Source organism: Rousettus aegyptiacus, unplaced genomic scaffold, assembly GCF_014176215.1.
Source record: "Rousettus aegyptiacus isolate mRouAeg1 unplaced genomic scaffold, mRouAeg1.p scaffold_m13_p_4, whole genome shotgun sequence".
Lineage (NCBI taxonomy): Eukaryota > Metazoa > Chordata > Mammalia > Chiroptera > Pteropodidae > Rousettus > Rousettus aegyptiacus.
In genome coordinates, this window is record NW_023416307.1 from 71,682,043 (window position 1) to 71,698,746 (window position 16,704).

The window sequence follows — 16,704 nt, forward strand, 5'->3', positions numbered from 1 at the left end:
AGCCATGAAAGTTCTATCATTGCATGCAGACAACAAGAAAAAAATGGCAGAAATTACCACCAGTGGCTTAAACGATCTACTACTAGAAACTAAAATCATCCTTAAGACTTAAGGGGCAAAACGGCCACTGACAGTCATTCTTTTATTTTTATGTCCAGACAATGTGGAACCGTGGTATGGTGACGGGAACAACAGCAAAAACACCTGTCCATCAAATCTATGTTAGCTTCCTTCCTCATTTTTTTTTTTTTTTAAATTGTAAGTTTATGTTTTGGGGGTGAGTGTGGGGGAAGGAGTGTGAATGTTTGTCCTGCTTAGTTTATAGGAGTTGTAAGTACTAAGCCTGAGAAATAGTTTGCAGCACCCTACAGCTGTAGGATAAGTATTTTTAATTTCTTATTCCTTTATCAAACACCATGAGTTTTATGCTGGTTTAAACAGTCACCATGCTTTTTCTATCTTTAAAAAAAAAAAAAATCAAGTAAGAACTGTAGGAGCAAGAAGAGCTGGTAAGATTTTAATGACTTAACTGTGAAGTTGACCCCAGAGTCTTTTCCTAGGATTTCTTAGGAGCCTTTTGCTAGCTTTTCCTACTCTCCTTAGAAACTCGCCTTTGGGTAAGGCGTTTCCCAGGCTCCGCCCCCATCAATTTTACAAATTCCACAAACTCTATGGGATTAAAACAGGGAACTAAGGGGCATTCTTCAAATAATAGAGCCAGGATTTGCAACGTTGTTTGACAGTGTTAGTCAGGCGGAGGTCTCTGGCCGCATTTCTGCCCGTCAGTCCTCACCGTGCCGCCCTACTTTGTCTTCTCCTTGTGGCTGATCCATCAGCAGACCAGAGGCTGTACGTGACAAGAAAGCCTCTTTTATCTCTATCTTCGCCCCCGCCGCGCTCTTGCACCTCCGCGCCCAGCTCTCTTCCCGTCGGACCCACCCTTCTGGGGACGACGGATTCTTTATCGCTAGGGCGCACCCCAGCAGGCGGCGATAAGAGTCGGGACTACAGCTCCCAGAATTCCCCGCCTCCCGCCCCGCTACCCGGGAGTCCGACCCGGTAGCAGCTGTTCTTCGCAAAAGTTCCCTGTTCCAGGGAGCTCGCCGGCTCGGGTCTCCCAGGGGCCTCAGGTGCCGGTCTCCGGGACGCGGGCACTGCTCAAGGGTGACAACGCGGGAACATGGCCTTGCACCTGGGCAGGATGAGCGCGGGTCCCGGCTGGCGCGCGGCGCGGGGCGGCTGCGGGGAGCTGCGCGCTTGGTCCCGTCGCTGCGCGGCCGGACGCATCTGCCGGCCCCCTGGCACGGCTGGCACCGAGCAGAGCCGCGGGCTGGGGCACCGCACGAGGGCGGGAGGCGGCCCCTGGCTGGGGACAGGGCTGGCCGCGGCGCTGGCTGGGCTGGCCGCCGCCACCTTCCGGCACGTAGAGCGGGCGGAGATGGTGCCCAAGAGCTCGGGGGCGCGGAGCCCCTCGCCCGGGAGGCCGGAGGAGGAGGACGAGTTGGTCCGCCGCTGCAGCTGTTTCATGGCCTTGCCTGTAACCGACCTGCGCGAGCTACGGAGGAGGCCGGACGACATGAAGACTAGGATGGAGCTGCTGATCCTGGAGACCCAAGCCCAGGTGTGCAAGGCGCTGGCACAGGTTGACGGAGGTTCCCACTTCTCTGTGGATCGGTGGGAGAGGAAGGAAGGTAAGAAGGTCGGTCCGTCGGGCAGGAGGTGAAGGGGGCGTGGCGGGGGGAAGAGGTCAGGCTTTAGGTTGCAGGCAGATGGATGATTCAGAATAGGAGATAGGAGTAGGGAAAGGGTACCTGCTAGATCAAAGGGGACACACCTTTGAAAAGATTGACACTGAAAAGGGTCTTCGACCCTCTTCTTGCAGGTGTGGACCCCGATCTGCTGTCTAATTATAGTACTGGACATTTCAAAATCTTTGCAATTTTATAATGGCATTTTTCGCAGAAGTCTTAAGAGATATTTAACCCAACAAGCTTGGATGTCCAAATGTGTAATTGACCATAGATATCCCCCACCTTTCATCTGCTTCTCTAGATGGGTTTATACCTTCTTGGGAGATGGAAAGAGAAATTCGGCCCCTCTTTGCTAAAGTGTCAGACTCCTCCAGCTGAGGGTATCATTGTTTCGTTTTCCCATGTTAAACAAATATTTGATTGACCTGTCAGAACTTCTACCAGATGCACCCATCAGATTTCCTGCTAGTAAAATCTTTTCTTCCAATGGCAAATACTTCAGTATCACAACCCAGTTCTTACAGTCATATATTTCATGACCATGTTATTACCTGGACAATGAAACCTCACATCTTGCTCATAAACTTGAAAGATTTCTGACTTTTCCTAATTGGGAATGAAATACTACAGCAACTTCTAATCAACTGATTTTGGCCCATGGTACTGCCACATTTATATTAAGTGAAGTTAAATCTGGTTTTCATAGTGTTTCCTGTCTTGTAATGGTTTAAAGTAAAGACCATTGAACCAGGACACATAACCTCAGTACTAGACTAGCTGTGTGACCTTCAGAAGTTACTTAACTTTTTTTGTGCCTCTGTTTCCTCATCTATGTAATGAGATTAGAAATAATATATGATGGTATTTTAAGGATTAAATGAGATAATATATATGATGTGCTTAAAATATTGTCTGATACATAGAAAGCACTGAAACATTGTTTGGGCCACTTGCCAGCTGTGTGTTCTTGGAGAAGGTGTTTTGTCTTTCTGAGCCTCAGTTTTCTCATTTGAAATATACAGAGGTTGTTGTACTGGATCATCTTATGTCCTATCCAGCTCTAAAAAGTCTTAAAATTAAAACAAGCCAAATATGAGCCTTTATGAGGTAGTTGCTGTTGTGGTAACCCTAGTGTCTTAAAAACAAACAGACCAGTTACTTATAGTAATAGTTCATGTACCTAAATGTTAATGTTTGTCCCGCTCAGTTTAAGATTCCAGATTACTTTAGTGATCAAATATCTATTGTTTTGGTTTTTTTTTTTTTTTTTTTGAATTGCTTGTAAACAAAATTAAAAAGCAGAGCACACTGGGGGGAAAAAAACAATTAAAACAATATGGAGCCCTTAAATTCAGTAATAGTACAACACTCCTGAAATATACCTATTCCTATTTTTAACCTTAGCTTTCTCTCCTGTATTATAACCAATAGATGCCATTCTGACCAGTACTACTTGAAGAGAAAAATATGCCAGTGATTTATTTTAGATTATGGTATAAAAATGTAGAAGAAATATTCAGTTTGGTGATGTGGGAAGATAATATTTGCCTATAATAGAAAGCTAAACTAGTTATCTGATTTTATTTTACTTAAAAAATTATAAATGTTCTGATATTATGGAAGACTTAGAAAAATGGAGAAGGAAAATAACTCCTAATCCCACCACCTTCATGCAAGGGTTGTTTTCAATTTGCACTTTGTTTTCAATTTTTCATTCTCTTATTTTACATTTCTATAAATAGGAGGTGGTGGTATCAGCTGCGTACTTCAAGATGGGCATGTTTTTGAAAAGGCTGGGGTGAGCATTTCTGTCGTTCATGGAAATCTTTCTGAAGAAGCAGCAAAACAAATGAGAAGCAGAGGAAAAAATCTGAAGACTAAAGATGGTAAACCAGACTGTCTCAACAGCCTTTAATAGTCTCTGCGAACCTGTTTCCCCCTGCCTGCCCCCCCCACCCCCAGTTTTATTTGTAAAATAAATATTGCTTCTGTATAAAGCAATTTGGGTCCACGTGCCACATAAACATGTTCATAATTACTTTTTAAAATTTATATTTTAAGAGACTAATTAAAAAGCAGTTTTTGAAAATTGATCGAGAATCCATGTTGGAGTTACCAAGCTAGGTGACTGAGTGCAGCTTACTGCATCTTTTACTTTCCAGGTAAATTGCCATTTTCTGCTATGGGTGTGAGCTCTGTGATCCACCCCAAGAATCCTCATGCTCCTACTATCCATTTCAACTACAGATACTTTGAAGTAGAAGAAGCCAATGGTAAGGGTCTCTGGGGCAGTGGAAAGTATTACTGTGTAAAATGTATATTTAAAAGCAGGTTAGAAGGCATTACATCTAAAATTGAGAAAGAACAAATACAATCTTAACTAGATTGTCTTCAGGAGGCATAAAAAGATTTATTTCTTGGCAGGTACAATGGATTATGCACTGGACAAGAGAAGTAAAGTGGTATTGACTCTAACCTTCCCATATTTCCTTCAACAAAGAAGGAATGATTTAATAAACCCAAACTTAAAGTGCACACAAGGTTCTTTGCAAATATAAACTCAGTACACCCAAAGGAAACATGGGAAAGGTTATATTGAAATGGAGAATTTGCTTTTGGAAGATACCTTCCACCTGCATAGCTTTGCTTGTCAGCAGTGCGTTATCAGCGGATTTAAGGTGGGCTGCAGTTGATCATACCTTATGCACATGTAGTTCCAGCTTCGATCTCTTATTAGCTCAGCCAGCTCTTAGCACCTGTCAGAACACCTGTATAGTGCCACACTATTCCTGTTGGTGTCTCTGCAGGTTATAGCATTTGAAGTCAATGTATTTAACTTCATTTTGAAGCCACTTCATTTGGCTCTACCTTTTAATGTTTAGAAGTTGGTAACTGGTACTGACAACCTATAGACCTAATTAAGTACATGAAGTAGTTATTCTCAAGTAGTAAGTTGTCTCCTTTCAGCAAGCGCTTTTACCATTTCTGGGAGAAAGGGGAGGGGAGAGTAGTGGTTTTAAATATAGGAAACATCAGAAGAATCTCCTAGGTTTTTTTTATACATATATAAACTATAAATGCGTGGGCCAGATGTTTGCTTTTTCTTTTAATGACCTAGTGAAAGCATTTAAATTCATCATGCGATTCTAATATTCATTTAGCTTTGAGATCCACTGCCTGGTCCACCTGTGTGGTGTTTGATCATTCACTATTATGAATATTATTTCCCTGCCTGATTCTACTCTCTCACTTTTTAATTTCCTACTCTGGTTTCTTTCTTCTTTACTGCTTCTTTTCTACCTGGGCCTTACTGGCCATTCAGAGCTAAATTCATTTGAATGTTTTTTGATTGCCACCTATTTCATGCTTAATAAAGTAAGCTGATAAATTGTTTGCTAATACAGTGAGTAGTATGCTGCATCTAAAATTCCAGGGTCCACATCAGATTCACATGTCTTGATTTGGTAGGTAACAAGCAGTGGTGGTTTGGAGGTGGATGTGACCTTACTCCAACATACTTGAACCAAGAGGATGCTGTTCATTTTCACAAAACTCTAAAGGAGGCTTGTGACCCACATGGTCCAGATCTCTATCCCAAATTCAAAAAATGGTAGGTAAAGATATTGAACTTGTCAAGACCCCTAAAGTGTATTCCATTCCTTCTGTAGATCCCAAGGGCAACTACTATGTCACTAAATACCTTTTCAGTTTATGAAGATTGAACCGTTTTCTTTGTCCATCAGAAGCGAGGTACCAGTTTTAGGTGGTCTTCATAATATATTTACTTCGGAATATTTGAATGTCTATAATGAGAATTGGATAGCAGCATCTTTTTGATTCCATATGATTTAGAATATAAACTTTAAGGTCCTCTATGCCAAGAATCCAAGACTTTTTAATCCTAGGGTGAGAAATTCTTATCCCAGATGAGAATTATTGTTATTGCCATGGGAATGTGTGAGGGCATAGGAAGGGCTGGTGAACTATTCGAAGAGACGTAAATGTACCATAGATTTTGGACAAGGAGAAAGGTGGAATTGGAAAGTTTGTGAAAGAAACGCTAATGGTAAAGAAAAGAAAAACAAGAGTTGTGAGGATACCCAAGATGTTTGTGGTAGAATGGAAACTAGGCATAAATTGGTTGGAGTAAGTGTGGTCAAACTGCTTAGAGCTAATTGACATTCTTGAAAAAAAGAGGAACAAAGTTTTCGTTTTTTAAGTTTTTGCTTTGCTTTTAGAACTCATATTGTGGAATCTTGAATTTTTTATGTAATAGCATAGAATACAGCTTTAAAATTGTCAGAACTAAGATAAGACATTTGAATATTCTCTTTTCGATGTTATACTACCACTGAAAATTGCACAGCCATGGATGCACAGATGTAAGATGGTTTTCTTTTCCCCTCTCGTGAATCAGCATCCTTCCAGGAGGACTGGTAGGATAGACATTCCCTTTTTTTTGGTTTCCTCTTTTTGCTATTACTGAGATGATTTTATCTGGGTAATATTAGTTAATAAAACATCTAAGGTACAAGCTAGTTAAAAAGTTTTTAGTATAAGTATTTGGCAGATTGAATTTCATAATTTCATGAAGAGAGATTTTGAAATAATGTGATTTGGTTAAAGCTGACTTTACAGCCTTGCTCATGATGTACTTGATGTTAATACAGTGTGCTCGTAAAGAAAAGCCAACATGTCACACTTGAGGTGAATTATACCAATGCAACAGCTCCAGGAATTTGCATCTTCTACCTTTTTTTGTTTAAGCTATTTTAAATAAACTTTCAAATAGCTTTGAGTTTTTGCACAGTTTTTTCTACTTAGAGACCCTTATTCTATAGAGATAATTAAAAGAACCTTTTCTACAATGTAAACTATTCTGCAGATTTAACACTTAGGAAATGACTTCTTAGTAAAGGTGCTCTAGGAAGAAAGACTCAAGAACAGTTTGATAGTTTCATGTGCTGACTCACGAGCCTTTACTATGTTGGAAGACTCTATTCTCTGAACCTTTCCCTCAGCCAGCCCTTCTCTCAGTTATGCATGCTACAGAGTCATTAAATTTTATTGCTAAAAGAGACCTTAGAGATTATTTACTGTATTTTCCTTTGGTGAATAAAAAACTAATTGAGAGCTCGGGGATTGGTGCCCAGTCACGGGCTTGGTTGGTGTCAGTGTTGGTAGAGGATTCCTGTCCTGCGTTATTCAAAAGTAACATTGCTTTTGAGGGCAGCAGCATCACTTGTTTCAAGAAATAGAGTATTAATACTGGGCTTTTTGATTTTTTTTTTCTTTTTTTTTTTAATGCCTACAGCACCTGGTGTTCCTAGGTGGTTTCCCATCCAATTACTAACCAGCCTCAATCCTGCTTAGCTTCCAAGATCAGATGAGGTCGGGCACGTTCAGGGTGGCAAAGTTGTAGACTGATTTTCTTTTCACTAAAGATCTTAGAGTGCCATATCCTTTAGAGAGCTATGTATTAAATTGCTTGCTTACTTTGCAAATAAAAGAGCATTTTCTACATTGATGCTAACTGTAGGAAATCTTTGTAAAGTCTTAGTTTCATTTTCGTAGTTGGGCAAAAAGTAAGGACACTGTGCTGGCATTAGTCAGGGTGCTCTAAGTCAAGGGTTCTCAAACCCCCGGGCTGAGGACTGGTACTGGTCCATGGCCTGTTAGGAACCTGGCCACACAGCAGGAGGTACACAGCAGGAGGTGCACTGCTGGTGCATGAGTGAAGCTTGATCTATATTTGCAGCTGCTCCCCAGCACTAGCATCACTGCCTCAGCTCCACCTAAGATCATCAGATATTAGATTTTCATAGGAGCACCGGTCCCTGGTGCCAAAAAGTTTGGGGACTGCTGCTCTCAGTTGAAACACATTGATTTTCATGCCTTTTTTTTTTTTTTTTTGTCTTCTATCCCTGATTTGGCTTTGCTCTGTTTTCTAGGTGTGATGATTACTTTTTTATAGCCCATCGTGGGGAGCGGAGGGGCATCGGAGGCATCTTTTTTGATGACCTCGACTCTCCATCCAAGGAGGAGGTGTTTCGCTTTGTCCAGAGCTGTGCCCAGGCTGTTGTTCCTTCTTACATACCTCTTGTGAAAAAGCACTGTGATGACTCATTCACCCCTCAGGAGAAGCTGTGGCAGCAGCTCCGGAGAGGACGGTGAGTGAGGGACAGGAAAATAAATTGTCTCATTGCATAACTGGTCTTGTTTCATAACTGGGTGGGAGGTGGAGCAGCTGTAGTAATAGTGGGTGGTGTGTTGTCTCAGGCAGATACTTTCTCAGGGTCATATTAATACTCTAATTTCATAAGTAAATGAATAAAAAATTTTGTAAAATAGTATTATCAAGAGAGCAAATTTATTTCATTTGTCTATACATCAGAGATTCATAACTGGCATGTGGTAAGTACTTGCTAAATTTAATTCAGCTGATTTCTTTTAGTCTTCTAGCAATACCCTCCAGCCTTATGCCAAGGTAATGGGCATCATTTAATGTTTGCCGCTTTGAAAATTTGGAATCACACCTTTTTTCATTCATCATTAAGGTTTTATGGAAGTTATAATGGAAATAATCATGTTAGAAATTATTTACACTAATGATAATGTCTACTAATTATGGAGTCCTTGCTGTGTAACAGCCAATATTTTAGCTAGTTTGCATCTAATTTTCTCCACAAACCTGTGGATTGCTGTACTTGTAATCATTTGATAGATGATAAAACTTATTCTCAGAAAGATAAGTTCGTTGCCCAAGGTTACACAGCCGGTAAATAAAAGATCCCAGAAGTGGAACCAGGTTGTCATGACTTCAACACCTGTGGTCTTTCCCAGATGTGAAGGAAGTGGTTGAAGCAGGTCTGTGCTTCTTACCATGATACTCACGCTAGCTACCCTGCTCTGTGCATGGAGCTTGGGCTCAGCTGGGTGACCAGCATGAGGTTATCTTTAGCTGGGGTACACCTGTGAATCAGCTCCAAATTACCACTTTTCTGGTTCACATGCATTTCTCATTGCCATCTTAATTCTATATATACTACTGGTCCATGGCTATAAAATGGATTTTCTCATTTGTGTCAATTCTGTCTTGGGCATATGAATCTTTGGGTACTTAAAGAGGTAAGTCTAGTGCCCCCAAAAGGTCAACTTAAATAACATTCCAAGTCTAAAGATAGATGTTTGTGTTTATTGTTTCTCATCACTGTCTGTGCTATCTTAGGTCCCCATTTATAGACTTGGGAAAATGAGAGTCAATTAACTTTTCTTAGAAATTTCTTAAACAATGCATCTATTTTGGAACATATTTTTTGTTGTTATTTCCATGATTTCTCAAATACACCTTTACTTCTCCTCCCTTCACTTGACATTTATCATGTGCCCCCTATGGCTAGGCACTGTGCTGGCTACAGTGCCTAGGTGAGTGTAAATGGACCTGCAAAAACAAGCTCACATTTTAGTGGGGAAGGTATACCTAAGAGGATGATTAAAAAAGAAAAAAAAGGAAACTCTATGGGAAGTACAATGTTCTAGTTTTGCATGCGATTTCATATGTAAAGCTGGCAGGTTTTGTAAATACCAATGAGCTGAAGCCCTTAAAACTTTTTGGACATAGTAATAATATTTTTTTCATTATTTCATGACAAGACATTTTGAAGTTCCAATGGTGTATATCATTGCATGTTGGCATTTTTTGAGTTAGTTATAAAGTGTAAGTGTAGGGTGTTAAATTTCCTGGGGTGTGGTAGGTAACTATTCTTCAAGGAGAATCTCCTACCACCCTTATCTCTGGGCCTTAGGATGGCAGTAAACTCTGGGGCTTAAGATAACCCCAGCTCTTCACTGCAGTTATCAGCACTGTCTTGCCTGTCTTACACTGCATTCATAACCCTATCTCTCTCCTTCACAGGTTACTCTTCTCCACCTCCTCCCACCTCAAATATGAGTTTCCCTTGCAGTGGTCAGACTGCTTCTCCTTTGACTTTACAGTCTCTTATTTGTAGTTTCGTTTAGTCTCTGCTCAGTTACAACTTTTCTCTCTCCAGACTTTGACATTCAGTTTGCCTTATAGCCTTTTTTTTTTTTTTTTTTTTAACTGTAGGAGAAGAGAAATTAAAGATCTTTAAGTTGTTGTTTTGTTGTATTTTGGGAAAGGGAAACAGGATAAAATTTAGGCATCATTTAAGTTGGAGGGAACAGTTGAGGTCCATAGTTTACAGATACCTCAAAGAGGATGAATGTATGGAAAGAATAGGAAAGATCAGATGTAAATGAAACCCAGTGGAAGTCAGAGAGGCCAATGTAGGGAAAGGGGAATCATTAACTCAAAAAAGGAACATGGCACAGGGATCCTAGAGAAAGCTCATTTAGGGAGCTCCTTACCAGGGTCTTTGAAAAAGACATTAGTACAAACTAGAGAACCACAGCCATTCCTTAAATGCTATGTTTCAGAAAAGTAATATCAGGGATTGAAAAGGGGACTGAGAGACTGAAATTATTTTCTATGGTCTTAGTGAGGAGAAAGTTAAGCAGATTCACTTAAAGTATCTTTTGAAACAGGCTCAGAAGGTATTGTCATTAGTGTGTGAAATTCAGTGATAAATAGTGAGGGCTGAAAAGGAATTCATGGATAATTTATTTAAATTTTTCTCAGACACTTTGACAGGTTTCCATACAGCAGGATGCTTTCTACAATTTGTACTCTGGGATTTTAGAGATTTTTTTCTGCGTGTGATTAAATATAGGAACCAGTGTTTAACAAGAATATCTGAGGGCAGGTTAGCTCAAGAGAGTAGTTTCTGAGTGAGTTGAGAAATGGTCTGAAAGGAAGGCTATTGAAATTTTAAAGATTTATAGATCATTCTAAATTTTGAGGGGTAGTAGAAATTATCTTTTTGTCAATGGGGAGAAGAGACCCTTTTACAAAGGATTCCATGATATGAAAGGCAATCACAGGTTTTTAAGTTAGACCAAGTTTAGATCTCACTATAACAGTTAATAGAAGACTAACATACTGAGTCAAGTTTAGACTGATGCTAATAAAACAGCACTGCAACTCAACTCCTTTTATTATGATCGCTGTTAATCCACAGGAAGATTGAATTATATTACTGCTTATTAATGCTGTTAACTACTTCAAAAATATATTAGTAAACATTATGAGATTGCTGTTATCTGCATTTGGCTATTTAATTACAAAAGGAGCCAGAGGGAGCTGTGCTATCCTGATAAAGGGTGCCATTTTTTTTTTCCCTGTAATTGTTGTGCCTTAAAGTTCTCAGCTTTGTGTTCATTTTGTTTGTTTATTGGAAAACAACCTTCTTATTTTATAACTGCTCTGTGTTGGAGCTGAATATATATTCTTTTGTTTGTTGGATAGAACACCCTTTTATTTATGCCTGTCCAGATGGAGGAAACTCAACTGACTGTAAACTGGTTTTCCTTGTGCCTATTCCAGCTGATTAGGTGTGGGTGGGTGGGAAGAAGCCCTCTTTTAAATATTCATTACAGGTTAATCTTAAGAAAGATTTTGCTTAGCTGGCCCTTAATTTTGATGTCTTTATGTCAGGTACGTAGAATTTAACCTGCTGTATGATCGGGGTACAAAGTTTGGCCTCTTCACTCCAGGATCCAGGATCGAAAGCATCTTGATGTCTTTACCTCTAACTGCCCGGTAGGAATAATAATAATTACAATAATAATTATTCCCCCACCCCAAACCCCTTAATTCCCACTAAACATGAAGATTAGCACTGCAAATGTCATACCTAACGATTTCACTGGTTTTGATATTGCTGATTTTATGAGAAAATCACAGTCGAATAAGTAAGGAAAATCAATTTTTTTTAAGGGGCGGCAGGATGAATGATACAGCTCTGCATGTGAGAGCAGGGAGAGGACAGAGGGCAAGAGGACAGGGCACACGATGGTGCCTAGAGGGCCAGATTAACCTTTCCTAACTGTCAGTTTTCTAGGAAGAGCTACAGGCAAAGCAAATAAATTAGAACATATCAGCTTTTTAAACTTAAATTTATTAGAAATTATTGCACTTGTGAGGAATTGTCTTGCTCTCCAGTATGAAGTATTATGTTTGTGTGAAAGAATGAGGGAATCGTTTTGGGTGCTTGTCATTCTCTCTCTGCTGCTCTGTGTGGGGAATTTTGAAGACACATATTTACATTGGTGCTACTGGGTTAATAAAAATGTACAACTGACTTTATTGCCTTTAAGAAAGAGAGAATGAGGTGTGTCTAGACTGAAATAGAAATACCAGAGGACAACAAAAATTAACATTGCCTGTTTTATAAGGGCCAGAATTTTTTTTCTCCATGAGTTTAAATGTCCAAATAAGAATGGACTATTGGATGGCATTGACTGTTTGCCTTGTATCATTCTGCTGTCCAGATCTGCCCTTATGAGATTAGTGCCCACTAAGATGTGACTGCCTTCAGAATGGCATTGGCTCTCTCCTTGTTTGACTAATGTTTGTGGATCTCATGTCCTTGGCTAGAAGCTCACGCATATCACTGTTAGGTGTTCCTTCTACTCTAGAGGTGAGGTGGGAATAAAAAGTAGAGATGAGTTCCTAAGGCCTCTGGTAGTCTTCCAGATCTCTGCTGTCCCCTAATTATAATGCACATTCTAAACTGCAGGTATGGGCAGGTTCAAAATTACTCCCTTGCTCAAATGAGTAGAATTAACACAGCAGGTCACTTTTAGATTCTTATAGTGTATACCAGCGATCTGCAAACTTAAGGCTGCAGGATAAATCCAAGTTCACCTGTGCTAAGCCTTTGAGCTAAGAATGTATTTTACATTTTTAAAGGATTTATTAATAACAAAAGAATATGTAAAAGACTATATGTGGCTCCACAAAACTTAAAGTATTTATTATGTGGCCTTTATAGGAAAAGTTTAACAACTCCTGGTCTAAACCACTATTTCCCAGACTTCATACTACAACTTAACCATTTTAACCAAATTTGTATATATTCTGAGGTGTTGTTTACTTTAATTTTATACTCTCTTTTTCTGAGAGAGAATTTATTTTAAAAGGCAAACTAATATTATTGCCATAAATAGAAAGTAACACATTAAAGTAAATGCATAATCATTAAACTAAAAAATGTTTGCCCATGGATCATCTCAGGTTCTACATGTTACAAAACCCCAGTTTATTTTGGCTCTGGGATATTAGTATTAGCTAAAGTATGCTCGGGAATTATTAAGAAACTTGATTTCTTTAGCAGAAAATAGTTTTTAAAAGCCCGGTGGGTAAAAGACATTACGTACAGGTTAGACCAAGAGGTATAAGACATTTTTTACTCTTTTAGAATTTTATTTTTCATTAATCTTAAGGAAAGAGATAAGTGTTTTGTTTATTATAATATTTTTATTATGACATTTTTTGCTTCTCTTTTGGACCTGCATAGATGGGAGTATATGCATTCACCCTCAGAGAACTCCAAAGAAGCTGAAATTCTGGAAGTTCTACGCCATCCAAGGGATTGGGTGCATTGATGCAGGCAGAGCAGCCTTCCTGGGATTTGGGGACCCAGAACGTGTGCCCCATTCCACTGGCTAGCACCGTTGCCACTTTGTGGCAGTAGCTACCTGTGTCTTAGAGCCCCGGTCTTCTCCACTCTGAAGTCAGCCTCCTTGGCTAGTGGTGAAATGTGTTTTAAGCACCACAGGTTTCCATTGGATGTTGGTGACAGGTGGTGAGATGGCAGTTGTCAGAGTCAATTGGTTGATATAAAACTCATTTATACTTTTAGAATAATTTTATATGACTGGTTTATAAACTATGACATTGAATTTCCAAGTATTGGAAATTTCTCATGTTATTTTCACATCATGTTTTTTTTTTTAAAGTTTTAGTTTCTGTCACAAAAATCTGTCCTGGAATAAATCTTATTTTCATTAATTCAATGAGGTCGACCTTATTAGTTATTTTAGAAAAACAACTTGAAATAAAGGTAAAAGTTTTATTTTGTCTTTACTGAGGTTTCTTTGATCATTATCTTTATGTAAGTTTCTCTAGAGATGATAGTATCGTAAAATATTTTTTATGAATGTATATATTTAGGAACACTTGAAATTTTCTTAATCTTTGCATGTGTTGCAATTCAGTGATTACCTGTAGTTGTTAACTCTAACATGACATCATTGTTATTTAAATAAGGGACATTAAGTTGTAATTCGATTTTTGTAGAACTGTAATTTGTTAATTTGTTAATGTTGAGATTCTCTGTACTTTCGAATGTGAACGCTTATAACCTTAGATTCTGCTATTTAAAATTTTCTCTTCCAGACATTTCTATGTGGAAATTTAAAACTAAAAACAGTCCTGGGGATGTTATGAATTTGGAAAATTTTTCTCCCTTGGGAGGTGATAAACATTTTCCTTCTTTATTTAAAGCAAACAAATGTTATAAGTGTGAGAAGCATATAGGCATTTTATAAATACATTTTTTTGTAAGAGACTAATTGAATTATCTTTTTAACTTAATTTTAATAACAAATATAGTCACTTGGCTTTGTAGTCGTTTAGAGTTGCAACATCAACTCCTGTATTTGTTCTTAAGAGAAAATTACAACCAAATTCTTAATATGGCTTCTTTGTTCACATAATATGAGTATTTTATTTTACTTATAATTATATTGAAGTTTGTAATGAATAATATTTTCCCACATATTATTAAGCATTGTCTTGGAAAATGTTGAATGTATATGATTGTGTTTGATTCTTTAGGGTTGGAAAATGTATGAATTCTTCAACTCTCTCAACAGATCTGCTGATAAATTTTATTATGAAATATGATTAAAAATTTTTTTTAGGATAATTGATATAGGAAAAACAAATATTTCTTAGTACTAAAACTGTAGTTCCTCATTCTAGATATTTTACCAAAGAAGAATATATTTTGCCCTCAAATTTTCATAGCAGCTTTATTCGCAGTAGCCAAAAATTAGAAACACACAAATGCCCTTCAGCAGGTGAATGAATAAAGAAATTATGATATATCCACATGTTAAACTACTACTTAGTAATGAAAAAGAACAGCTTGATAAACTCAACCACATGATGAATATCAAAACAACATTATGCCCAATGAAAGAAGCCAGACAAAAAAGAGTACTCACTGTATGATTATATTGTACATAGACCTAGAAAAGTCAAAGCTCTAACAGAAAGCAGGTCAGTGGTTGCTAGGAAATTGGGCTGGGAAATTGTGAAAGGGAAAAAAAGAATATTTTCAGATGATGGAAATATTCCATATATTTATTGATTGTGGCGGTGGTTACCAGACTATACATTTATCAAAACTCATTGAACTTGACATTTAAAGTCATAAAATTTTATTGTTTATATGATTTATACTTCAACAATGCTGTTTAAATTAAAAAACCCATAATATAAGCATATAGGAACAAGTGTTTAAATAAACCTCAGTTTATCTTTTACAATAGGAAGTCCTTTATCATATATATCTGCTAGTATATTTGCGTTTAGAGCTTTTAGGATCTGGGCATTGGGCTGAGATAAAATTTTTTCTGTGCATGTCAGTTTTTCATATCCTTCAGTAACAATGTATTTCTACAGATGAGATTGGGGGTAGGGGGAATAACAGTTGCGTAACTCTTGAAAAATGGATAATTCAGCCGTTATTCAAAGAAAATTTTCAAATTCATATTGATGTCTATTCTGAATCTACCAAAGGCAGGGGATACCTCCAGATGGCTTGAATCCCTAACTGCTGCTGTCATTCATATGCAGGGTAGTGGTCATAAGGGGTGGTAATTTGGGGAGAGGGATGTAAATGTTTTGGAACAAATTTCTAACCTACTTTATGTCCATCACTATTCTCTGCCTACACACTTATTGAACTGTTTGATGAAATAAAAAACTTGTGCATGCTGAAGCGCACCAGATTAGACCAAATAATACGTTCCTTTATGACTTATGCTTCCATGTGTCTTGCCATTATATTCATCAAGGCTGGAATCATCTGCAGTTGTTTTACTCACACTTCTGTACCTAGGCTAGGACAACTCAAAGGCTAAGCTCAACTTGGACTATAGACCACGCTGTCTACAGGTGGCTCAGAACCAATTCTACCAAACAAGGCAGAAGCAGCACGGTTGCCTTCTGATCCAGCCCCGAGGATTACGTAGTGCCACATTCCATTAGTTAAGTGAGTCACTGATGCCTGTTCCCGATTCAAGGGGAAGGGAATTAGACCTTAACTCAGTGCGAGGACTGTCAAGGAACTTGTGGTCATCTTGAAAACCACCATATAGCTTTTTGTACCCCAAACCACAAAATCTACTTGAGTCTTTCCCTCCCTCTTTGGCCCTAATCAAATCCTGTTGAGTCTGCCTTTGAAATGTTTTTTTTTTTTTTATTTCCTTCCTCTGTCCACTGCCACCACTATACTTTGGTCCCACATTCCGTCTTACCCCAAATTTGACAATACCCTACCAGCCTCTGGTCACTCTGACTTCCATTCTTTCCCTTCAGAATTACTTCCCCAAATCCCATTATTACTGCCCTCCCCGAATAGTCTAAGCATTCCCCTTTGTGCAGAAAAGATTCTGAACCCACTGGCATTCAGAGAAATCCACCATTTGACCCAACCTTTCTCTTCGGCCTTATCTTCCTTTCTCCCCTGCACATCAGCCTCAGGCTACACACTCACCACTGATCATTTTTCTAAATATTCCCTAATTCCCTTCCATCTGGCCTTTGCTCAGGCTGCTGCTGTCTCAGTACAATCACTTATGCTCCTTTCCATACCAAAGAAACCCTCCTTGGAATCAATCTTTTATAACTTTCTCATTTTACCCATTAGTATTGCTCTCATCAGAGTCTGTGTTCATGAGTCATTCAGTGTATACTAGACTTATTACAAAATATTTAAGGTAGGTTTTTTCCTTATTTATA

General features: G+C 38.6%; 1 protein-coding gene across 1 annotated transcript; it reads left to right on the forward strand.

Annotated features, from left to right (window-relative positions):
* Positions 1 to 1,033: 1,033 nt before the first annotated feature.
* On the forward strand, positions 1,034 to 15,702 carry CPOX (coproporphyrinogen oxidase). The gene is made up of 7 exons (XM_016135852.2): positions 1,034 to 1,691; positions 3,494 to 3,637; positions 3,914 to 4,024; positions 5,220 to 5,361; positions 7,703 to 7,921; positions 11,326 to 11,430; positions 13,190 to 15,702. The coding sequence occupies exons 1-7, from the start codon at positions 1,181 to 1,183 to the stop codon at positions 13,275 to 13,277; spliced, it is 1,320 nt and encodes a 439-aa protein (XP_015991338.2). The 5' UTR covers positions 1,034 to 1,180; the 3' UTR covers positions 13,278 to 15,702.
* Positions 15,703 to 16,704: the final 1,002 nt, after the last annotated feature.